The sequence below is a fragment of the Dromiciops gliroides genome, chromosome 2 (genome assembly GCF_019393635.1).
Source record: "Dromiciops gliroides isolate mDroGli1 chromosome 2, mDroGli1.pri, whole genome shotgun sequence".
Taxonomy (NCBI): Eukaryota; Metazoa; Chordata; class Mammalia; order Microbiotheria; family Microbiotheriidae; genus Dromiciops; species Dromiciops gliroides.
In genome coordinates this window covers 545,269,616-545,295,330 of record NC_057862.1, presented here as the reverse complement: position 1 = coordinate 545,295,330, position 25,715 = coordinate 545,269,616, and the positions used below count along the sequence as shown (strand labels likewise).

General features: G+C 36.4%; 1 protein-coding gene across 8 annotated transcripts in view; it reads left to right on the top strand.

Moving 5' to 3' along the window:
• HMBOX1 (homeobox containing 1) overlaps positions 1-25,715 on the top strand; it is a 266,541-nt gene that overhangs the window by 162,563 nt on the left and 78,263 nt on the right. For all 8 annotated transcript variants that reach the window (XM_043988731.1, XM_043988733.1, XM_043988732.1 and 5 more), the window contains exon 7: positions 21,135-21,288. In XM_043988731.1, the coding sequence (XP_043844666.1) occupies positions 21,135-21,288 (154 nt within the window). The remainder of the gene's footprint in view (positions 1-21,134; positions 21,289-25,715) is intronic.

The following is a 25,715-nucleotide window of genomic DNA, read 5'->3' as shown; positions in this document are numbered from 1 at the left end:
AGCTCATGCTGTAAATTCAAGGCGCCCAGCTTTCTGGGTGTCCCTGACATGACTGCTTTATGATCTGTTTGACCAACCATTACCTGGTTAATTAACTGCTTTGCTTTTCCAAGGAAAGAGTCATCTCTAACTGACAGCAGCAAGCTGATCAACCACATTTCTCCATGGTCGGAGTGTCCCCCTCAGGGCCAGAGCATCCCTAACTGGACCCAGGCCTACCAGGCTGCTACTACAAAAGGAAACAATGTATAAATAAATAAGTTTATACTAAATAAATATAAAATACATACAAGTTATTTAAATATAAGTAGTGATGGAAGGTACTGACAGTTGGGAAGGTCAAGAGAAATTTAATGTGGAAGTTGATCCTTTAGTAGCATCATAAGGGAGGTAAAGAAAAAGTGCATTCTAGACACAGGGGACAGAGTGCAGTGGCACCAAGATGTGAGATGAAGTGCCATGCCTAAGGGATAGCAAGAATGCCAAAGAATGTGGGAAAGGGTGTAGTGTATAATGAAACTAGGCAGATATTTTACAACCAAGTTTTGAAGGGCTTTTAAAACACAGGGGAGTTTATATTGTTTATCTTAGAGACAGTAGAGGGCCATTGAAGTTAGTGAGTTGTGCAATGATATGATCAGACCTAAAGAAAAATCACTGGCAGCTATGTGGGGGATATATTAGAGTGAGGAGAGACTCAAAGAAGGGAGACAATTAAGAGGCTGTCATACCAGACCAAATGAAAGATAATTAGGGCCTGAACTAAAGTGGTAGTCATGTGAGTAGTGAGAAGGGGTTTAATGTGAAAGATGAAGGTATAGGTGGCAAGATCTTCCAACTGATTGGATATGTGAGATGAAGAATGAACAGGTGGAAGATAAAACTAAGGTACTGAAATGGAGACTGGAGAATTTTGGGAGTTTCTAACCTCTAGGGATCTTTTTTAGATCTTCACTCTACATCCACTGTGTCAGTTATCCCTTCCATATAAGTGCCATCCATAAAAACATTCTATCTTTGCCTTTATCTAAGTCATTGGCAAAAATACTACATTACATAGCACAAGGCCAAGTAGAGATACTTGTGATTTTCTTCAGTAGATCTCTTTCTAAGTTGTCCCTGAACCTTTATTTGCTATTTTTACATCATGTTACACATATATCTAACTGTACTCACCCCTAGCCCACCATTTCTCTATCTTTTCCATAAAAATAGAATAAAGACTTTTATAAAATTCTTTGTTAAAATCTTGGAAAACTCAATGGATGCATGAATAGACAGATAAATAATGTATACACAAGTGTCTCTCCATTGTATTCACTTAACTTCAGTTTCCTCATCTATAAAATGGAGATTAATAATAGCACCTCCTAGAGTTGTTCTGAGGATCAAATGATGTTTGTAAAGCAGATAGTAGGAAGCCTCTGACCTCTTCCCTCTATACTCTGATGAAAAGATTAACCAATCAATTAGTATTTACTAAGCACTTACTATGCTTACTAAGCACTGGAAATATGAAGACAAAAGTGAAACCTCTACTCCTGTCCTCAAGAAGCTTATATTCTAATAAAAGAGTCCACATGTAAGTGGCTACAAAATACATACTAAAGTACCTAGCTATTATCTGCCTGATCAAAACTGAGTTTCTAGTGCTGAAGAACTATTTTCCTTTCTTTGTTTCTCCAATACCTAGTATACGGTATGTGTTAATTAAGTTTATTGTACTGAATTGAATTGGTGATGACTCTGACCTCCAATCCCAAATTTAATTGTCTAAAAGACTCTTGTGTCCTACTGTCAATTTGAACCCAATATATCTGATAGAATTCAACACATTTGTTTAGAATAACTTTCCTTTCAACTTTTAAAATTTCTCTTGAAACTACAAATGAGTAGGAATTGAAGTCTTGGAAATTCATCTTTGACTTTTTCCCCCCCTCCATCTTCCATGTATAATCCACTATCTTGAAGTCCATGTTCCCACAGTTTTCTTACCTTTTCTCTCCTAACCGTTAACCACTGTTGCCCAATCTTCAAGAGCCTTGCTCCCTCCATCCAATGAATCTTCTATTACCCTTCAGTAACCCCTTCAGCACAAATCTATTGTGGGCTATTCCTTTGAAATATTTCTGATGTTTCTCCCTTCAAATTTATTATCACTACAACCAATCTAATGCCTGAATTAATCCATTTAATCTAAACTGGTCTTTCTGTTTCCAATCTGTCTCCCCTTCAATCCATTTTACAAACTGCCAGCAAGTTTCTTCTCCCAAAATACCAATTTCATCATGTCACTTGCTCAACTTGAGTACCTCCAGTGGCTCCTCATTGCCTTCAGACTCTCAGGTTGCAAGAACTTTTGCCATGGGGGATTTGACAAGTTAAAGAAATCCCAGGGAGAGAGGAATTCTTGACAACTTGTTGCCCCATTATTGACTGCCCCAGTCAGTGCTAAAAATAATGTCATCAAAACTACTGTTATTTTGTCCTTGACTCATGAGAATTTACAGGGGCTGTGTTAGTCTCCGTAGCAATGAAGTATTAGATATAGATACATTTAAAGTTTCCAGTAAATTTAATGTATATTATCTGATTGGTTAAATAATAACTCATACTTATATAGTGTGTTACAGTTTGCAAAACACTCCACATAGTTTCATATATACATACACACTTTCATTTGATCCTCACAACCTTATATTGTACTATGTGTTGTTTTTTCAGGATTTTGTCTTCTTTGCTTAAAATGTAATTGTATGTTTACATGATAATTTTAAGATTAAAATGGAGGGAAGGGATAATGGTGGGAATGGCAACTACTTGTAGATAATAATATGGAGCAGAGTAGCTCATACATCCAAATTGAAAAATAAGATCTGTATAGCATTAATAAAGCAAATTAGTAATTTAGATTTGAAAAGAAAATTCCAAGTGGAAGTCCTTTAGGACAAGGACTGTTTTTCCTCTTTCTTTGTATCCCCAGTGTTTATCACAGTTCTTGGCATGTAATAAGCACTTAATATATGGATATTGATCATTAGTGGGGAAATTAGTTTGGAAAGACAAATTGGATGCAGATTATAAAGGGCTTTAATAAGGGTTATATTTTATTCTAGATTCTATAGGGAGCCACTGAAGCTTCTTGAACGGGTAGTGATATCAGTTTGGCAGTGATGTGGAGAATGGGTTATAAAGGGAAAAGATTGGCATTTCAGTGAGCAGTTAGGAAGCCATTGCAATCATCTTTGGAAGAGGTGATAAGATTCTGAACTAGGGGTTTGTTTGGTTTTTTTTGCTATGTGAATAGAGAAAGGGTAAATTGCCGAAGTTGTTGTAGAGATAGAATCAACAAGATTTGTCATTTTATTGAACATGAGAGATGAAGGAAAAGTGTAAAACTGAGGATGCCCCTGAGGTTGTAAACCTGGGTGACTGGTTAGATGATGTTTCCCTGGACAAAAATTGGAAATATAAATTCTATTTTTGATGAGAAGATTTGGGTTCAAATCCTTTTTCTGCTATTTTCTGTCTCTGTAATTAACCTTGGGAGAGTCGCTTAGTCACGCTGGGCCTCTGTTTCCTCAAGTGTACATATACATAGTAAGTCTTTAATAAATGCTTGTTCCCTGTTTGCCTACCTTGTGAGGAATGATAAAAGTAAAGGTAGAATACTTCGCATTGTATGACTGAGATAGGTTGCAGAGGCTGATGAACTTTGGTGATATCTACATGTATATTGAATATCTCAAGAAGAAAGGCAGGATTTAGGGTGGGGAGGCAGTTTGAGCACAGTTACTGAAGTCCCTGAGTGGAAGAGGAAAGACTTGAAGGTTAGTAGATAATCACCATTAGGCTTTGGATAGGATGATATACCTACTTAATATTAACCTCAGAGAATGAGAGATTACTGAGTATTGCAGCAGTGATGGGGTCTAGAAGTGTTAATGAAACATAATTGCCAAATTAATTATGTCTTCCCTTCTCTTGGCCCAGTCTGCTCAGATGTCATAAGAGAGAAAGAATATCTAATAAATTCTATTTATGTCAGTCAGCAAGTATTTATTAAAGTCCAAACAGGCCAGAATTTCAGTGGCAACCATTTTAATACTTCTCAATGACCCTGATTAATTAAACCAGAACTAAAGGTTTTTCCACGTTGTTAACTACATTTGTGTTTGCCTGATGCCTTAAATTGTAACCATATGAATATTCAAGATTGGTAACTCCCTTAGCTCTTTAATCTCTCCCAAGCCTGTACCCTTGTTTCTGCTACTAGCTTCAAAATAACACATCCCCAGAAAGCTACATTTCTACCTAGTTGAAGAGAATTCAAGTGTGAGTAATGACTACTCTGATGATAAATGAAGCAAGAAAACATGAGTTGCAGGAAAAAATTTTTTGCAGGTTTTTAGAAGAGCTTTTATTAGTAATATGTTGGTTTTCATTAATGCCAAATGTCACATTTTATATGTTATCTTTTAGTTACTTTTTCCTTTATTCTTCAACCAAATATTGGCAGAACTTAGAATATTTTCCTCTTTTGTCATATAAAAATATTTTATCTCTAGAAGATATCTAAATGTGACCTTTAAAAAGCAAATAAATCTATAGGATGGGGAAAGGGACTCTAGTCCCTTTGATGCAGCCAGGTGTTTTAGTGAATAGAGTACTGAACTTAAATTCAGGAAGATCTGAGTTCAAATTCTGCCTAAGATCTTCCTGCCATCCTTTCCTAGCACTGTGACTGTGTGCAGGTCACTTTATCTCTCTATGCCTGTTTCATCTTCTGTAAAATAAGAATAATAGCTCTTTAAAGGGTGGTTGTGAGGATCAAACTAGATAATGTTTGTAAAGCATTTTATAAACCTTAATGTTCTATATACTTTATTTATTTATTCTCTATGCCTTATGGTCTTAGAGCCTATAGGACTAAGAGGGTAAGTGATTTGCTCAAGGTCCCACACGCAGTTTGTGTTAAATGTAGGGCTTGAAACAAGGTCATCCTGGCTCTGAGACCCGTGCTGTATCCACGGTGCCATGCTATCTTCTCTCTCTCTCTCTCTCTCTCTCTCTCTCTCTCTCTCTCTCACACACACACACACACACACACACACACACACACACACACATACACACACACGTGTATATATTTAAATGTGTTACATAGAAACATTTTATTCATGTCTTCATCCCATCTTCCTGACTAGCATGTTATTTTTGTTGAATGTGTAGTTCCAAATGATATATTAGTGGCTTAGCCAGAAACTTCCATGAAAATGGTGAGTCATAATCACTCTGGGGTTACTCTAGAATCCCTTTCCTAAAGCTTGGTTTTGTTTTTGTAGAATGAATATTGACAGAAGAACAAGATTCTGAAAAATGGTCTGTGATATCCTTAGAAGGTGTATAATATAGTCCTGTTCTTTAGCAGGGAAGGTATTGGGATTGAGGTTAGGTTCATTGGGTTCCCCAACTGGAGTAGAGGTAGGCTATCAGCCTAGTACTTCTTTGTACACTAAAGTAGATGGGGTTGGACTTAAACCATCTCTCACCTTGGCACATACTAGCCAAATGAACCTGCCCCCTTAAAGGTATTATCACTCGTGTGTGTCTGTGTGTGTCTGTGTGTGTGTGTGTGAGAGAGAGAGAGAGAGAGAGAGAGAGAGAGAGAGAGAGAGAGATTTGGGGTTTAGTGACTTGCCCAGGGTCACACAGCTAGTAAATGTTAATTACGTGTCTGAGGCCAGATTTGAACTCAGGTCCTCCTGACTCCAGGGCTATCCACTGCGCCACCTAGCTGCCCTGGTATTATCACTCTGGTATTATCCACTGTGCCACCTAGCTGCCCTGGTATTATCACTCTTAATCATTGCCCCTTATCATAGTTTATTCTTATCTAATAGAAACTGGAAGGGGGGGGGAATCATCCCTTTATGTTAATGGAACTTTTTGAGTTTTTTTTTTTTTTTTAATAAAAGTACATTTTAATGGAAACACTTCCAGGCAAGACATTTACTAAAATCCCATACATAAATATATTGTGCTAATCAAGTAGTATAAGTAACATGTAATAAGTACCAAGAATCATAGTGTTTCAAAACAGCAGAAAAGGGTCTACTTTAGAATCTGAAAAGACTTATGGTAACAAGAGTGCATTCCTGTCAGTCAGTCAACAAGCATTTATTAAGCTTTCAACTGAGGGCTATGAACTCTACAGGAGAGACCCTAGGGGCATAAACACAGAAGTAAAACTCTTATTAAGGAACTTACAGTTTATGAGGGATTGGGGAACAGGAAGATAGATACTTATGATGTCAATATATATGAAATAAATATACAGCAGCTTAGGAGAAGGGAAGTGCTAGCAAACTTGATGTATAATACAGTTTTAGCAGAGTCTTAGATGAAATAAGGGATTCTATTTTAGGCATGGGGGAACTGCCAGCACAAAGTTTAAGAGGTAAACTGCCTTGAGGGAGGAACAGCAAAAATGCTAAATTGGCTAGGCTATAGAGTTTAGTGAGGAGAGCAATATAGGAAGACTAGGAAGGTTGAATGTAGATATGTTGTAAAAAAAAAAAAAAGCTTTAAAAATCAAATCGATTAATTTATAATTGAACTTATGAGGTAATAGGAAGCCAGTGAAGTTTAACTAGGGGAATGACATGGTTAGATGTGTCCTTAAGGAAAATCACTTTGACAGGATTTTGAAAATGGATTAGAATCAGATTTGAGGCAGGTAAACCAATTAGGAAGGCTTTTAAAATTTTTTTAGGTGAGGCAATTGGGGTTAAGTGACTTGCCCAGGGTCACACAGCTAGTAAGTGTCAAGTGTCTGAGGGCAGATTTGAACTCAGGTCCTCCTGAATCTGGGGCCAGTGCTTTATCTACTGCTGTCATCTAGCTGCCCTGGGAAGGCATTTTAATATTCCAGGCAAGAGGTGGAGGTTCTGAACTAAAGTGGTAGCTGAGTGAATAATGATGAGAAACTGAATGCCAAAGACATGATGGTAGAAATTAGAGAGACATTTAGGAGTTCAGCCCAAGTTGTGGACCTGGGTAACTGAAAGGATGGATGCTGACATTCTCAACAGAAATAGAGAGGGTCCTAAAAAGGCGGGTTTTGTAGTAAAGATAATGATTTTTGTTTTGGATATGTTCATTTGAAACAACTACAGAACATTTAGTTTAGAATGGACTGTTAGATATGTTTTCCTTGAGCTCAAGAAAGAGACCAGAGCTGGATATATATATATTTGATAATCATCAACATAAAGATGATGATTAAATTAATGGAGCTGAAGAGATGAGCAGACTATACCTGAAATGAGGGGACATGGTATAGATGATGAACCAACAAAGGAAACTGAGTACAAGAAGGCAGACAGATAATAGGAGAACTTGAAAAGACTAGTGTAGTGAAAATCTGGAGAAGAGAAAGGTATGCAGTTTGATAGCTTGTTCTACAGAGATACATGCTACAGAGTGGTCAGGAAGAATGGTGAGGGGCGTAGAGCCAAGATGGTGGAGGAAAGACATTAAACACACAGAGCTCCTGATACAATTATCCCAAAAACAGCAATAAAAGATCCCCTGGAGCAAAAAACCCCACAAAAATATAGGCTGAGATTATTTTCCAGCCATAGACAGATTAAAGGGAGCTGAGCTGTGCTGGGCTGCGAGTAAAATCCAACTCTGCAGTCACGTGGACAGAGACCTCAGGCACGCCGCACCAGAGGAACTTAACCCCTGAGCCTCCAAATTAGCTGCAGCACCAGCGTCTTTTGGAACTGAGCTTGTGGTCAGGTGAGAGGGCTGAGCGGTTGGCCAGGGGAGAAGATGCAGGGGTGTCAGCAGGACCTAGGGAGGAATTTGGCTGTCCCACATCAGCAGGGAACCAGAAAGAAAACCTGTGCTGCTGGAGGCCCAGGTTGGGGAGGGGAGCAGGCTCATCAGAGCTAAGAACCACGCCACAGAAAGCTTTGTTGGTTGGTTATTTAGTAAGTTGGCTTCAGGTTATCTTTAGACCAGAGAACAGGCCAGGCCAGAGAAAAACCTGCCTTCCTTCAAACCAAAACACCTGGGACCCTCTGAAGCTGGAGACAGTAGTATAGCCTAGGAACAGGGCCCCCCAGTGGGGAGTAAAAAGTCAAGTAAAAGACAGGCAAGATGAGCAAGCAAAGAAAGTTGAGAATCATAGAAAGTTTCTTCAGCAACTAGGAAGACCAAAGTGCATCCTCAGAAGAGGATAACAACCTCAGGACCCCCTACATCCAAAGCTTCCAAAAAAAATATGAACTGGTCTCAGGCCATGGAAAGCTCTCAAAAGGGCCTTTGAAGAGAAAGTAAGAGAGATAGAAGGAAGATTTAGAGAGAGGGAGGAAAGAATGGAAAGAGAAATTAGAGCAATGCAGGAGAGCTATGAGAAAAAAGTCAACAGCTTGAAAAGCCAAATGGAAAAGGAGATTTTAAAAGCTATCTGAAGAAAATAATTGCCTAAGAATTAGGACTATACAAATGGAAGCTAGTGACTTTGTGAGAAATCAAGACACAGTAAAGCAAATCCAACTTAATGAAAAAATAGAGGGCAATGTGAAATACCTCCTTGGAAAAACAGCTGACCTGGAAAATAAATCCAGGAGAGATAATTTGAAAATCATTGGACTACCTGAAAACCAGGACCAAAATAAGAGCCTAGACATCATCTTCCAAGAAATTGTAAGGGAAAATTGCCCTGATATTCTAGAAGCAGGAGGTAAAGGAGAAATTGAAAGAATCCACTGATCACCTTCTGGAAGAGATCCCAAAAGGAAAACCTCCAGGAATATTATAGCCAAATTCCAGAGCTCTCCCAGGTAAAAGAAAATATTGCAAGCAGCTAGAAAAAACAAATTCAAATACTGTGGAGCTCCAATAAGGATAAAACAAGATCTAGCAGCATCTGCATTAAAGGACCAAAAGGCATGGAATATGATATTCCAGAGGGCAAAGGAACTGGGACTGCAGCCAAGAATCATGTACCCAGGAAAACTGTATATAATCTTTCAGAGGAAAAAAAAAGGAGACTTCAATGAAAAAGAGGACTTTCAGGCATTTGTGATGAAAAGACCTGAGCTGAATAGAAAAATTAACTATCAAATACAAGACCCTGGAGAAGCATAAAAAGGAAAAAGAAACCATGAGGGACATTAAAAGGTTAAACTATTTACATTCTTACATGAGAAGATAATACTTCCGACTCATAAGAACTTTCTCAGTAAGTAATACACAGAAGACACAGGTCTGAACTGAATATGAAGGGATGATATCTATAAAGCATTCACTTTTTATTTATCTTTGTTCTTTGTGGGGCAAACATGGTGGGATATCTTATGTCTGGGGCCAGATTTGGGCTTGGGGCCTCCTGGGACCAAGGCTGGTGCTTTGTCCACTGTGCCACCTAGCTAACCCATGATGACATCTTTAAAATAGGGTTGGGGCAGCTAAGTGGCGCAGTGGATAGAGCACTGCCCCTGGATTCAGGAGTGCCTGAGTTCAAATCTGGCCTCAGACACTTAACACTTACTAGCTATGTGACCCTGTGCAAGTCACTTAACCCACAATTGCCTCACTAAAAACAAAAAAAATAAAAGAGGAGTAGGAGGAATAGACTGGGAGAGGAGGAAAGGGAGATGTGGACTGGGGAAAGGTAGCTCACATGAAGGACACAACAAAAAAGCTTATGGAGGGGAGGGGAAAAAGAGGGAAGGAATAGGGCAGTGAGTGACCTTTACTATCATCAGAATTGGCTCAAAGAGGGAATGACATACATACTCAAGTCAGTCTGGTAATATATTTTTGCCCTGTGGAAAAGTGGGTGGGGAAGAAGATGGGGGTGGGGAGGGGGAGAAGAAGGGAAGGAGGGAAGGGAAGTTTGGGAGAGGGAGTTGTAAAAAGCAAAACACTTTTGAGGAAGGTGAAGATGTTCTGCATAACAGCACATATATGACATATATTGAATTTCTTGATTTCATAGGGAGAGTTGAGGAGGGAGGGAGGAAGAAAAAAAAGAAAACAGAATTAGCTTAAATTACCTCATCAGAGTGGGTTCAAGGAGGGAATAACATACTTACCCAATTGGGAGGAGTAATCTATTTAACCCTACAGGAAAGTAGGAGGGGAAGAGGATAAGGAGGGAAGGGTGAATGAAAGAAGGGTAGAGTGGGGGAGGGGGCAGTCAGTAGCAAAATACTTTTGAGGAGAAATAGGGCAAAACAAGATAGAAAATAAGAGTAAATATCATTGGAAGGGAATAGGATGGAGGAAAATAGTTGTGATGATTGACTACAGTGGCAAAACGTATGGTACCTACTCTGCTGGACTATTGTGAAGAAAATTCTTTATTAAGTTTAAGGTACTATATAAAAGTTATGATGATCAGGATGCTATCAGAAAAACCTGGAAAGACCCACATGAACTGAGACAGAGAGAAACGTATTGTATACAAAGTAACAGCAATAGTGTAAGATGATCTGCTACGAAGCATGTAGTTATTTTCAGCAAGGCAATGATCCAGTATAACTCTGAAGGACTTAGAAAATTGCAATACATCTATTGAGAAAGAACTGATGGTATCTGAAAAAAGACTGAAACACATTTTTTTTTTTTGACAACTCCTTAATCTGGTCTTGTTTTTATCTCTTTTCTCTTACAACTTAGCTAATGTAGAGATGTTTTCCATCACTACTCATGTATAACTTACATTGAATTGCTTGAGTTCTTGGGGTGGGGGATGAGAAGTTGGAACGCAAAGTTTTTTAAAAATTTGTCAAAATTTGCTTTTACATGTAATTTGGAAAATAAAATTCTAAACAATGAAAAAAAAGAATGGTGAGAGATAAAACTACTAGATTGAGCAATTCAGAAATTACTGCCTTGTTGATACACCAATTGGCCTTTAAGAAGAGCTTACCTGTTAACCAGAGACTCGAGCAAGGGATAATTCCTAGCTATTTTAAGGAAGAAAAGGGAACTTTCAGTGAATGAAATCACATTTTCTGAGAAAAATAAAAGTTGAAGTCCTTAGCTTATAGAGGTTAAGAGAAGGTATGGGAGGTTTGAGGCAATAAGAAAAGAGTTAGCACAGACTCTCTGGGAAATAGAATAGAAAGTAAATTTTGAGGTGGAGTCAAGATGGCAAAATGAAAGAATGCATTTTTGCCTAGTTCTTCTAGCCTACCTCTTCCACAAAAATGCACCAGTCCTAATTCTGATCGAAAAAGCCCAAGAAAAGTCACAGTAAGTCGTTTTTCCAGCCCAGGGCAGCTTATGAAGATAGAGAGGTCTATGGACCAGTAGAAACTGAAAGAATCTACTGGTCGGCTCCTGAATGAAAGCCCAAAATGGAAACTCTGGAATATTATTGCCAAAATCCAAGACTCCTCAGTCAAGGAGAAAATACTGTAAGCAACCTGAAAGAATGAAGTCAAGTACCATGCAGTACTTAAAGAATCATTGGGTGAGTAGATGGAGGATGCTGGCAAGGAGTACAGACCAGCAGAAATAAGCATTCCAACACCCAGGAATTGTAAGGAGGCTCAGACTGAACACCAGGGCAGCAAGAACCATGGCGGGAAAAAAAAAGATCCCAGGGGATCCCTGAATTAGCACTGGGAGCAAGGATGCATGCCATTTGAAAGATCTATCACCCCTTACCCAGTTCTGGGTCACATTGCTGGGTTAGAGAGGAGTGGTCACAATGGAGCAATGAAACAAGTATGGAGTTCTAGAAGCTTAGACTCTGAGCCAAGAGTAAAGTACGGATTCAGTTCCACCTTTAGTCCCACACATAAGTCTGCAGTGGAATAACCAGGTAAGAGATCAAGACCAAAAGGGAGCCAGCAGTTTAGTCATTCTGAACCTGCAGATCCTCCCAGAAGGTTAACAGTGACTGAACCAGCAGCTACTGAAACTCAGTCACCCACAAGCCAATCACATTCAAACCTGGGTCAGTTATTTGCAGAGCTCACAGTACGAGGGCAGTGAACAGACCTCTCCCTAGATCACACCACTTTGAAAACACTGAAAACTTATAGTCCCTGCCTCAAGACATAACTGTTAAAGCAACAGGACAGAAAAAGACAACTCAGACTTGACATTCCTTTCTTCTTCCCCAGAAGAGAGCAGAACCCATATAGTTCAGAGTCAAGAAGTAGGCTAGATTAATAAACAAAAAGAAGCTGTTGACGATAAAGAGCTACTATGGTGACAGGGAAGCTCACAGACCCAGAAGAATGAAAACATTTATAAGCAAAACTTCAAAGAATAATGGGGATCAGACACAAGCCCAACAAGAATTCCTAGAAGAATTAAGGTGATTTAGTTTTTCTTGTTTTTTTTTTTTTTCCGTAACTTTAAAAACAAAATAAGAGTAATGGTGGGGAGAAATGGGGAAAGAAATGAGAGCTATGCAAGAAAATTATGAAAAGAGAACAGATTGGTAAAAGAGATACAAAATATTACTGAAGAAAATAAATCCTTGGAAATTAGAATTTGGGGCAGGGGGGAAGAAAATTAGAATTGGCCAGATAGAAGCTAATAATTCTATTAGATATCGAGAAATAATAAAAGGCAAAAGGCTGAAAAAAAGAAAATCTGAAGTATTTCATAAAAAAAAAACAACTCACCAAAAAAATAGATTGAGAGATAATTTAAGAATCATTGGACTACCCTACCTGAAAACCATGAACAAGAATGTCTGGATATCATATTTCAAGGAATTATAAAGGAAAATTTCCCAGATAATTTAGAACCAGAGGGCAAAGTAGAAACTGAAAGAATCTACTGGTCAGCTCCTGAATGAAAGCTCAAAATGGAAACTCTCGAATATTATTGCCAAAATCTAGGACTCCTCAGTCAAGGAGAAAATACTGAAAGAATGAAGTCAAGTACCATACAGCACTTAAAGAATCATGCAGATTTTAGCATCTACCACTTAAAAGGAATACAGGGGTTGGAATATGGTATTCTAAAAGGCAAAGAGTCTGGGCTTATAGCCAAGAATAATCTACCCAGCAAAAACAGTATATAATCCTAATGGGAAGAAAATGAATTTTCAGTAAAATAGAGGGCTTTCCAGCATTTTTGGTGAAAAGACCACAGCTGAATAGAAAAGTTGACATTCAAGCACAAGACTCAAAAGAAGCATAAAAAAGTAAAAATAAGGGAGGAATTATGTAGGACTCATTGTTCAGTTATTTCAGTCTGATTCTTCATGATCTGGTTTGGAGTTTTCTTGGCCACTGGAATGATTTGCCATATCTAGCTTCCATTTCTTTAAGATTAATATTATTATGCAGTCATTTGTTTGGATTTCTTGAGATAAAGTGGTTTCCCTTGAACAGTGAGAATGTCCAGGGAGAAAAAGGAGTCCAGGATATGCATTTAAATTTAAAATCATATTGTTCCTATGGAACAAGGAACCTCTCCTTTCACATTTTGAAAACAGAAGAAAAAGGAGGGAACCTTACTGTACCTCTTTAAAACCTAATTTCACCACCCAAAAACAAGGGAGAAGTTAAGGATGTGAATAGAATTTTGGAACAGTTGAATATCTTAGATATACAACAGTTACTAAATGGAACTCAAAAGGTATGTATGACACTTTTTTTAAAAAATTGGCCATGTGCTAGAGCATAAAAACCTCATAAACAAATGCAAAAAAATCAGAAATATTAAATACATTCTTTATTTACTACAACACAATAAAATTATAATTAATAAAGAATTTTTGAAGAAAGGGAATGGATTACCCAGATAGGACACAGTATTATGGGAGAATACTACTCCTCTAAATCTGAGAAAACGAACCCAACTGGGGCCAGTTCTGACCACTCTAAATTTATTTGGGGAAGAAACCTAAGCTGGTAAACTGAATTGCCCAATGTGGGAAGAGGCTGAGATTTTTTTTTTTTTTTTGGTGAGGCAATTGGGGTTAATTGACTTGCCCAGGATCACACAGCCAGTAAGTGTTAAGTGTCTGAGGCTACATTTGAACTCGGGTCCTCCTGACTCCTGGGCCAATGCTCTATCCACTGTGCCACCTAGCTGCCCTGAGGCTGAGATACTTTGAGATCCAGCCTCCAAAGAAACCACAGTCAGAGGGGGAGGAAGTCAGAAAATGAGTGTTAGAGAAATAGAGGGGGGAAAACATAATTCCCAAAGATTTCAGGGAGAAGGAAACTCAGAGGCTTTAAACCTGAACAGGCAACAGGAAAAACAAATTACAACAGAGCTAATAAACAGGGTTAGGCATCTGATTAAATTGGGCAAAATGAAGAAAAATGATCCAACACTTGATAAAACAGGACTCTGTGGAAATTGAGAACGTGAAACCACATGTGTTGTTTCCAAATATTTCAAGAGTAACAAGAATTTTGAGAACAAAATTTATGACCTGCACAGAAAAAATAATGGGCAGAATACAAAAGCCAGAATGCAATGGCAAGCCTTACCAAAGAAACAAAAGCAAGAACAATAAATTGGGAATGCAAATATGTAAAAGTGAAGGACAAGCTAGTAGAAGAGAAGCAAAAAAGCAATAATATTAAAAGAAAATATGCTCACATTGAAAGCAAAATACAAGATGTATAGAGATAAGGATGATAGGTCTCCTAGAATACTAAAGGACAAAAAACTGTAGCACCATAATGAAGGAAATATAGATGAGAACCCCATAGAACTTTTGAACATAGAAAAGGAGAGTCCAGTTAAAAGAATTCCATTCAAATTTTTTAAAAATTCAATTCAGTAAACATTTATTAAGCATATACTATGTGATAGATACTGTTCTAAGCAATGGGGGTACAAAAAAGAAAAAGAAAGACAGTTCCTGCCCTTAAGGAGCTTATAGTTTAATGGAGGATGACAACACATAAAAGGGAGTTTGAAAAGCTGTCAGGGAGGCATCTAGTTCTGTGAAGTTGAAACCAAGTAGAGCTGCAGATAGAAAGTAGAATGAGCAAGAAAGTCTAAATCCTGCCCTCTATAAAGAAAAGCTTTGGGAAGAGTTTAGTTCAGCCCAGAGGGAGGTGGGAAGGTATGAAGTATCTACTGTTTGTCCTTCATTCTTGAAGATGACCATGACGTTAAGGTGATGTCATAATTTGCAGTAAATTGGATTTAAGTGAGGGAGGGCTATACAAGGTCACCAACCTCACACTCACCTCCAGAGCCATCTGGGTCCAGTGGCAAAATATATTATCAGGATGACTGGAGATGGCCCTGGATTTTTTGAGGCAATCCGGGTTAAATGACTTACCCAGGATCACATAGCTAGTAAGTGTCTGAGGTGAGATTTGAACTTCAGGGCAAGTGCTCTATCCACTGTGCCACCTAAGAGTATCTAAGGCTGAGTTCTCAGCTTGCTTTTATAGAAATCACAGATAGCCTGAGTAGGGGTGGAAGGGACAATAAACTTTAAGACATTTGGGCTAGATTTATCAATTCAGTTCAGAAATAATAAGTTCAACAAGTCATCAAGGAAAACACCTTCAGATACATAGGAAAGGACACCAGGTATTCCATATCCACTTAAGAAGGAATGCTATAAAGTGTTATGATGCTTTTAGAGCTCTGAATGAAGTCTGCCCTGCAAATCTGATTTTAACCATAAAGGAAAAAATAAGATGAACATCTAATAATACAGAAGAGTTTGAAATATTTTTAGAAAGAAAACTTCAACTGAAAAGATTATTTGCATCTCAAACAACAGAAATGCAAGAGGAGGGAATAAATACATCAGGCAAGGACAGATTTAGCTTCAGAATTAACCCAGTAAGAAACTTCTTTCAAAATGTACACTAGGAAGTGAAGGTAGAAAGCTAGTAAAGGTGAAGAGGTGAACGGGGGGCATCATGAACAGAACCTGGTGACACCCTGCCAACAGGTGAATCATTTCTTTTTTGTGGGACTACATTACACCAAGGGGGTATACATGAAAGAGGAGAAGGTGAAGGGAAGTTGGTGAAAAGAAATCAAGATCTTACAATGGACAAGTCCTGGGGGATTTGGAGATTGAAAAGATTACTTGTCTTATACTGGGAAGTAGGAAGAAAACCAAATTTCCAATATCAGAAAAAGATATAGAAGTTTTCACAACAAAGAAAAAATAAAATATTATACCAACAAAATTAATAATTTAAATGAAATGAATATTTCAGAGTATATAAAATGTTCATGTTAACAAGAAACAGAGATTCAAAGAACTTAGCCTCAGAAAAAAAGAAACTATATAACTGAACTCCATAGGAAAAAAAAAACCAAGACAAGATGAATTTACAAATACATTCTTTCAACCATTTTAAAAGTAATTAATTCTGGGGCAGCTAGGTGGCACAGTGGATAAAGTACCAGCCCTGGATTCAGGAGGACCTGAGTTCAAATCTGGTCTTGGATACTTGACGCTAACTAGCTGTATGACCCTGGGCAAGTCACTTAACCCTCATTGCCCTTCCCTGCCCCCAAATTATTAATTCTAATATTATATAAGCTGTTTGTAAAAATAAGGATATAAAAGATATTACCAAATACCTTTTATGATACAAATATGATTTTAATAACTAAATCAGGGAGAGAGGAAACAGAAAGAAAACTATAGTCCACTATTCCTAATAAATTTTAGCATAAAACATGTTGAATAGAATATTACCATATCTGATACAGCAACATATTATTTTGGGTTCAGTGTTAGAAAACATATAATAGACCATGTTAGTAACCCCCCCCAAAAACAAAACAATTTAAATGGTGTTATTCTATCAATAATTGGGAAAAAGCTTTTGAGAAAATATGATAAGCATTTCTGTTTAAAACAAACAGCAAACAACCATAGGAACAAATAGACCTCTCCTTAATATGGTAGGCATTATTTTTCTAAATCTAAGAGTTACCATCATCTTGAATGGAGAAATATTAGAGATCTTTGCAATAAAATACAATCAGGAAGCAAAGATATCCACTGCCATTACAATTATTTAATATAGTTATTGAAATGCTAACCCTAGCAACAGGACAATTAACAGAAATTGAAGGAATAAATGTAGGTAAGTAAAAAGCAACATTATCACTTTTTGTAGATGAAATGCTGGTATACTTTTTAAAAAATCTTTTAAATTTCAACAAATTAACTGAAATAATAATTTTAACAAACAGGATATAAAATAAATCCACACAAATAATGAGCCTTTCTAAATGTCACCAACACAACTCAGCAGAGAAAGATAGAAAATGAAATACCATTCAAATAGCTATTGAATGTTAAAAAAATATTTGGGATTCCACCTGCCCAGAATATACATGAATTATATGAATGCAACTGCAGAATCATCTCTATACAAATAAAGGTCTACCTAAATAATTATAGAAATATTAATTTCCTAAGGCTGGGCCAGTAAAATAAAAGTGATACTATGTCATAAGTTAATTTTCTTTTTCATTGACATACCCATCAGACTACCAAAAGATCATATTATAGAATTAGGCAGGGAAATAGCAGAATTTATGTAGAAGAACAAAAGGATCTCAAAAGTTTGTGGGGGGGGGGATTTTAAAGTGGTAAGGAAGGGGCTCTTACAATACCACAGTACAAGCTATTGTACAAAGTGGTAATCATTGTAACTATTTGTTACTGGTTAAAAAAATAGAAAAGTTTATCTTTAGGAAAGTTTAAGTACACAGCTTAGAAAACCAAATGAACATAGTATTGTGTTTGATAAACTCACAGTCCTTAGTTACAGAGGTAATGTATAGTCTTTAAAAAATTTTTTGTAGAATTGTAGAACAGTCTGGTTGGGATTGATTTCAGATAAAGAACTCACACCATATAATACAATAAAATATCTAAATGAATATGGGATTTAAATATAAAAGGTGACATCATAAACAAATTAGAGGCACACGGAAGGAAATACCTTTTAGAACTGGTATGGTGGATAGAGTGATGAACATGAAATCAGAAAACCTGAGTTCAAATCTGGCCTCAGAAACCCTTATATAGTTGATGATAGGCAAGTCACTTAATCTTTCTCAGCATTAGTTTATTCTATAGGATAGGGATAAGAATACCATCTACCCCACAGGATTATTGTGATGATCAAACAAGGTAACAGATGGAATGCTTTACAAGCCTTAAAGTGCTAAATAAATACTATCTGTTGTTGTTGTTGTTGTTGTTGTTGTTGTTGTTCTTCTTCTTCTTCTTCTTATTATTATTATTATTATTATTATTATTATTATTATTATTATTATTATTATTAGGTATAAGAGTTCTTGACCAAACTGGGGGTAAAGAAAAAATGTCCAGGAGATAAAATGTACAATTTTGATTATATCTCTTTTTTTATATGCTGGACACATTGAGATTAATTCACAAAACCTTTCCTGTAATATATTATATGCAAGGCATTATTCCCAACTTGCAATATAAGATAAAACAATCCTGTTCTGCAGTTTACATTTGACTCAGGTGAAGGAAGCACATAATAGTCAACCCCTCAGGCATTTAGCCTTTGAGATAAGACAGACAAACATACATATATGGAAGGAAACACACACACATACATATACTTAATGATACAAAAGCATACCAAATTATATAATAAGGTATCTTTTAGTCAATCACTCAACACATTAAGCATCTACTGTATGTGACCTTTGACCCAGGAATACTACTGGTAGGCCTATGCTCAAAAGAGATAAAGGAAAAAGGAATAGGCCCTTTTATGTTCAAAAATATGTATAGCAGCTCTTTTTTTGGTAGCAAAAATATTAGAAACTAAGAGGATGTCAGACAGTCAAGGAATGGCTGAATAAGTTGTGGTACATGAATGTGATAGTACTATTGTGTTGTAAGAAATGAATAGGAAGGGCAGCTAGATGGCTCAGTGGATAAGGCACCGGCCCTGGATTCAGGAGTACCTGAGTTCAAACCCGGCCTCCGACACTTAACACTTACTAGCTGTGTGACCCAGGGCAAGTCACTTAACCCCAACTGCCTCACAAAAAAAAAAAAAGAAAGAAAGAAATGAATAGGTGATTTCAAAAAGAAATAGAAAGACTTAATGAACTGATACAAAGTGAATCAAGCAGAACCTGTGTAATGATTTATTGTATAACATCATTATTATAGAAATGAATAATTTTAAAGGCTTTTATGTACTTAATGGTGAAGAATGAAATGAGTAGAACTAGGAGAAAAGAAAATATAAAATAACAACACTGCAAAAACAAACCTTGAAAGCTGTAAGAACTTTGATCAATACAGTAATTATTCATAATTCCAGTGGACTGATGATGAAGCATGCTATCCATTATAGAGAAGTGATTAATTTAGCATGTGCAATGAGACATATATATATCATGTGTATATCATTATCGAGGAAACTTGTTTTGCTTGACTATGCATATCTATTACAAGAAATTTTATTTTTCTTTTTTTCCCAGTGGGGTAAATGATTGGAAAAATAAAAAATAGGTTTATGTTAACTTTTTTTAAATTGGAGAAATATGAGGGGGGTGGAGTGTAGAGTGAGGTTACTATACTTTTAAATGAGGTCACAATAGTATTTATTTTGCTTAACTGTTTTACTTTGTTACAAGAGTCCTCACAAGGTGAGAGTAATCTATAAATGTAGGTGATGTAAAAATGAAACACATTAAAATTTATAAAAATACACTTTAAAAAATGAGAATTTTTAAAAGCATCTACTGTGTACTAGGCACTGTGCTAGATACTGGAAATACAAGTACAAAGACTGAAATAATTCCTGCTTACCCCAAGCTTGCATTCAAAGAGAAATATACAAAGAAATAACTAATTCAGGCCATTTGGTAAAGAAGACTAGTCTGACAGTGAAAAATTTGAATTATAACTTCTAAAAATATAATTTAATATATTCAGTGCATATAGTCATAGGAATTTGGTCAGCAAAGTGCTGATTAGTGGTCCAATCAAACCTGATTTAATGAATTGACTAAGATGACTTGTAATTAGTATATCAAATGTTTATATTTCTCCTAAAGTACTTGACATTTAAAAACGGCTCATGCTCATTTAGTTAGCAATGTCTCAGAAGAAAGGATCTGCCAGAAAAAATGGCCCCTTCCTGTTGCACTTTGTTTATTAATGCAATCTGTATTAATAAGACTTTATTACTTAAAACCTTAATAAGAAAAATACCAGATGAGGGAAATGAAAGGTTCCAAATGTAAAATTTTTAAGTAATCCTATAGTATATTAAGAAGACTTTCTATATAAACAATTTTTACTCTTCTTCCTCTTAATAATATACTGTTATGGGGGCAGCTAGGCGGCACAGTGGATAAAGCACCGGCCCTGAATTCAGGAGGACCTGAGTTCAAATCCAGTCTCAGACACTTGACACTTACTAGCTGTGTGACCCTGGGCAAATCACTTAACCCTCATTGCCCAGCAAAAAAAAAAATAATAATAATAATAATATACTGTTATAACAATTAATAATTGTTTCCTAAGGGAAAAGTTGAATAGTAGAATTATTACTAGGTAAAAAATCAAAATTACTTATTTTTCACTCCAGCGATGTAAAGTTGAGCCCTTTATTTAACACCAAAAGAACCAAATGTTTTAATTAATACAAACATTTTCTTAGTCATTCAAGATATTTTAAATTCCAGACCTTCTATTAAACAGTGTAGAAGAATCTAGATTGGTTTTGCCCAAGAGGGACTAAAATTTCTTCTTACTCTCTGAAAGGGGGGGGGGGGAGAATTTCCTACCGAAATAGAATCTTAATGCTAAAGTTATATTATGCAAATAAAATTAAGGAGGGGAAGTCAGAATCCTTCTGTGTAAAATGGGGATAATAATAGCACATATCTTACAGGGTGGTCATGAGTATCAATTGAGATAATGTGTGAAAAGTACTTTGCAACCTTAAGTCTAAATAAATGTGAGCTAGATATTGTGGTGATAATAAGTTAATGTCTGGGGATTGAAATGGAGGGATATGACAGAAGCATATGCTTTATTTATTCATGCATTACATGGCATAGTTTTATTAGCATTTGTAAGGACTAAAGAATCTTCAATCTATTAAGAAATATTGGTTTTATTTTAGGTGCTACCCTAAGTATGAGGCCTGCTCCCATTCCAGTAGAAGACCCAGAGTGGAGACAGACACCTCCCCCAGTCACTGCAACATCTGGCACCTTCAGACTACGTCGAGGTAGTCGATTTACTTGGAGAAAAGAGTGCCTGGCTGTCATGGAAAGGTACGTTTGTTCTCTTCTTAAGAGTTGTATGATTGAGATATTTCCTAAACTTAGAAATTTCCAAAAACAAAAATACCTTGACTAGAATTATCTATTGGTTTCCTTATAAGTCCCATTTAAGAGATATTTTAGTGTTGTAGGCATTGTCATATTAGAGTATGAATGTCATATGGCCTTTACATTGAATGTTGTCACAGACAAGTAAATGTTTTTACATCCTTGGGATCTAAGCGCCATTTTATTTACTTAATTTTCATTTTATTTTTATGACCTCCTCCTCTTGGTTCTTATCCTGGATTGTTTTCATCCAGTCTGTGTCAGACTTTAAACTGGATTATAGAGTATTACTGATAGTACCTTCATTTTTATGTTCACTAGGTCTGATTGATAGTATATTAATAATTGGGTTTCAATGAGATAATTTATAAAGCACATTGAGATTCTTTGGAATAAAAGATTCTCATTTGAAAAGATTATTTCCTCTCCTAGAAAAGTCTCATCTTTTTGCCAATTCATATTTCTTGTTTTTTTATTTCCAACTCTGCCTCTTCCAGAAAGGCTTCCCTTATTAATCTGACCAAATTAGTCCTTTACTCGCTGTCCCTTCAGTGTTTCTGTATTCAGATCATTTTATAACATTTTTACTGATATGTTGTTTTATAAATGTTCATATGTCATTTTGCAACTTTATTTTCTTTTTATATAGCTTATAAGGGGGCAGCTAGGTGGCACAGTGGATAAAGCACCGGCCCTGGATTCAGGAGGACCTGAGTTCAAATCCGGCCTCAGACACTTGGCACTTACTTAGCTGTGTGACCCTGGGCAAGTCACTTAACCCCCGTTGCCCCACCCCCCCAAAAATAGATAGCTTATAAATTCCATGTCTTTTAGATCAATTAATTAATAAGTATTTATTGTCTCCTAAATGGTGGGCTCTGAGGATACAAAGACAAAAAATAAATAATTTCCTTCTTTCAAGAGGTGATTGCCTAGTACTATTCCTCCTTATTGAATACCCTGCATATAACAGACTTAGCAGATATTTACCGAATAATCAAAAAGTCAGCTTTTCAAGTTTAGGATTCCTTGCTAGTAGAATCAGTAATTTTTATAGAATTAATTTTAACAAGCATGCTTTTTAAAAAGAAAATAAATAAGGGTAAGTTTTTCTTTTGAACATACTGGAAAAACCTTCTTAGTAGATTAAATGGAATTTATGTAGCATAAGTAAGTAAAATATGAGTACCTTGTAGAATTTTATATTTTAAGAATATTTCAGTAAAAATATGTGTGGCTTGAATGCCGCAAAATTATAGGTAGGAATGTAATTGTTTGGAGTTGGGATCGGTATCACATTTTCACTAATTGCAATATATGGAAAAATATAGGACTTCAAAATGGCAGGTTTGCATACAAATTTCAGACTTTTAAGCGGATAATATAAAATGTTACTGAGATGTAGAGATACTGAATGCGTGAGCCATTAACTCTTTTCACCATAGTCAAAGAATGTAGAATTGGAAGGGACTTGATTGGTAATCTAGTCCAAACTCAATCTATACCAGAAGGAAGCCCTGCTATAACAACCAGCAGTTGCTTCTCAAGAATCTTCTTGAAGACCTCCAGTGAATAAGAAAGAACCTACTGTCTCTTGAGGCAGGCCATTCCACTTTTGGAAAGCGTTACATTTTGGTAACATACATTCATTGCTCCTGGTTTTTCCCTCCTGGGTCAAAGTCTGATTTATCTTTAATATGACAGCCATTCAAAAACTAGAAAACATGTAGGTGATGAGGTAAGGTCCTGAGATACTTCACTAAAGTGCTTTCTTCTTCATGGAGAGGAGATGGATACAGGAGTCCTATAATCACTCAGTCTCAGAGTTGGAAGGGACTACATTGACTGTCTAGTCTTTGGAAGGGACTACATTAGTCATCTAATCTAAGCCTTGCTACTTTTTTAGATTCTTCTACCTAAAGACCTCCAGTAAGGAGGAACTACACTTTCCACTTTTGGATAGCCTTTCAAATACTTTGAAGACATCTTCCATATCTCCCCTGGGTCTTCTCTTTTCCAGACAAAATATCCCTAATTCTCTGAAATAATTTTTATATGGTATGGACTCCTGCCCCTTTGTGATTCTAGTTTTTCTTTTCCAAATTTTCTCTGTTGTTAATGTCACTCTTAAACTATAATGCTTCAATTTGAACACATTATTCTACATGTAATCTAATCACAACAGAGTACAAAAAGAGGGTATGAAACTGTAGATCTCTGTTATAAACAACTTGCTTTTCTTTTTAATCTTTGATAGTCAACTTGTGGCTTTCAAAGCTGTTCTGCTAGTCTGTTTCTTTATGTCTGCCTTTCCTTCTTTTTTCATGTCTACATTTTATAAATCATAACCCCCCCCCTTTTTGTAACCACCATTCCTTTCCCCCTTTTATGTTACACTATCTCTTCACTGCCAGCCTTGGGAAAAAAAATGGAAAACAAAGAACATTTAATAAATATGTGTAGTAAAAGTATGTCCAAAAAAGGTATTTTATTTTGCATTTTGAGTCCATAATGTCCCTATCAAGAGGTAGGTAACATGTTCCATTATCAGCCCTCTGGAATTGTAGTTGGTCATTACATTCAGTGTTTTCAAGTCTTTAAAAGTTGTTTTTCAAATACTGTTGTTATTGCATCAGTTGTTTTGGTTCTATTCAACTTAGTCTACATTCATATAGATCTTTCCAGGTTTTTCTGATATCATCCATTTTTCAATGTCTTAATGCCCAGTCCATTACATTTATATGCCATAATTTGGTTAGCCATTTCCCAATAGATGGAAACCTCCTTAGTTTTCACTTCTTTACTAATTTAAAAAAAAAAAGAATTATTATAAAGAATTTTATACATATGGAACCTTTTTCCTATTTCTTTGATCTCTTTGGTATATTATAGGCCTAATAGTGGTATAGCTGGGTCAAAAGTTATATACAATTTAGTGACTTTGTAATTCTAGGTTTATTTATCAATTCAATGATTTATTTCTTTCATTTTTGTTGATCTCTTATTTAATTTTGAGAATTTCTACTTCAGTATTTCGTTGAGGTGTTTTGAATTGCCCTTTTTCTACTTTCTTTTGCTTACATGCCCGATTTGTTGATTTTTCCTTTTTCACATTTATTGATGACTGTTTAGACTGCTAGAAGACTATTTAACCTCTAAAGACTACTTTAGCTACATTTCATGAGTTTTGTTGTGTTATAATTTTCTTTGATGAAATATTGTCTTTTATAATTTGGTCACTGGCCCAACAGTTCTTTAGGATTAAGTTATTTAGTATCGAATTTTTAATTCTTTCTTTAAAGGACTTTTATTGAATATAAGTTTATTCAATATACATTATAATCAGTAAATGATGTGTTTAATATTTCTACTTTTCTGCATTTTATTTGTGAAATTATAACTACTCTCTTTCCTATCCTGCATTCCTTCTTAAACCCCTCTTTCCCTGTCCACACCTATTTCCTAGTTGAATTTAATGTATTTTACACCACTCTGGGGGGGGGGGGCAGTGAGGATTAAGTGACTTGCTCAAGGTCACGTAGCAAGTAAGTGTCAAGTGTTTGAGGCTGGATTTGAACTCAGGTCCTCCTGACTCCAGGGCCAATGCCCTATCCACTGTGCCACCTAGCTGCCCCCTTTATACCACTCTATGTGTTTGTGTCTATTTGTGTGTTTGTGTGTTTGTCAACCTTCCTTTATCCTGTTTAGATGAAAGTGAGGTTCACGTTATGCCCTTTCTCCCCATTCCTTCCTCCATATTTGTATGCTCTTCATCTCATGCCACTCCTGTTAAATGAAATAGTAGGTTTCCCCCTCTCTATCCTATTCCTTTCCTCTGCACTAGAGTCCCCTATCTCTCCCATTTCCTTCTTCTAAGACATCAAACAGATGAAAACCACCCCGGGCTTTCTGTATATTGTATTTAACTTTTTCCATCACGTTTGAAGATACTGTGTCTGTTTGAGGACACCTGTATCTTCTCCTATTAGTCAACAGTTATTAGATGCCTACTATGTGCCAGGCACTGTAGAGTTACAAAAAGAAGTAAAAAGACTGTCCTTATAGAGCTCATAATAATGGGAAATTAATATGAGCATGGGGCAGCTAGATGGCGCAGTGGTTAAAGCACCGGCCCTGAATTCAGGAGTACCTGAGTTCAAATCCGGCCTCAGACACTTGACACTTACTAGCTGTGTGACCCTGGGCAAGTCACTTAACCCCCAATGCCTGCAAAAACAAAAAAACAAAAACAAACAAACAAAAAAAATTAATATGAGCATGTAAACAATACAGTCCCTTCAAGTTAATCAAATGCCTGTACCTTTCTAAATCTTTCTTGACTTCTCCATTTCAAAGTATAATATTTAGTT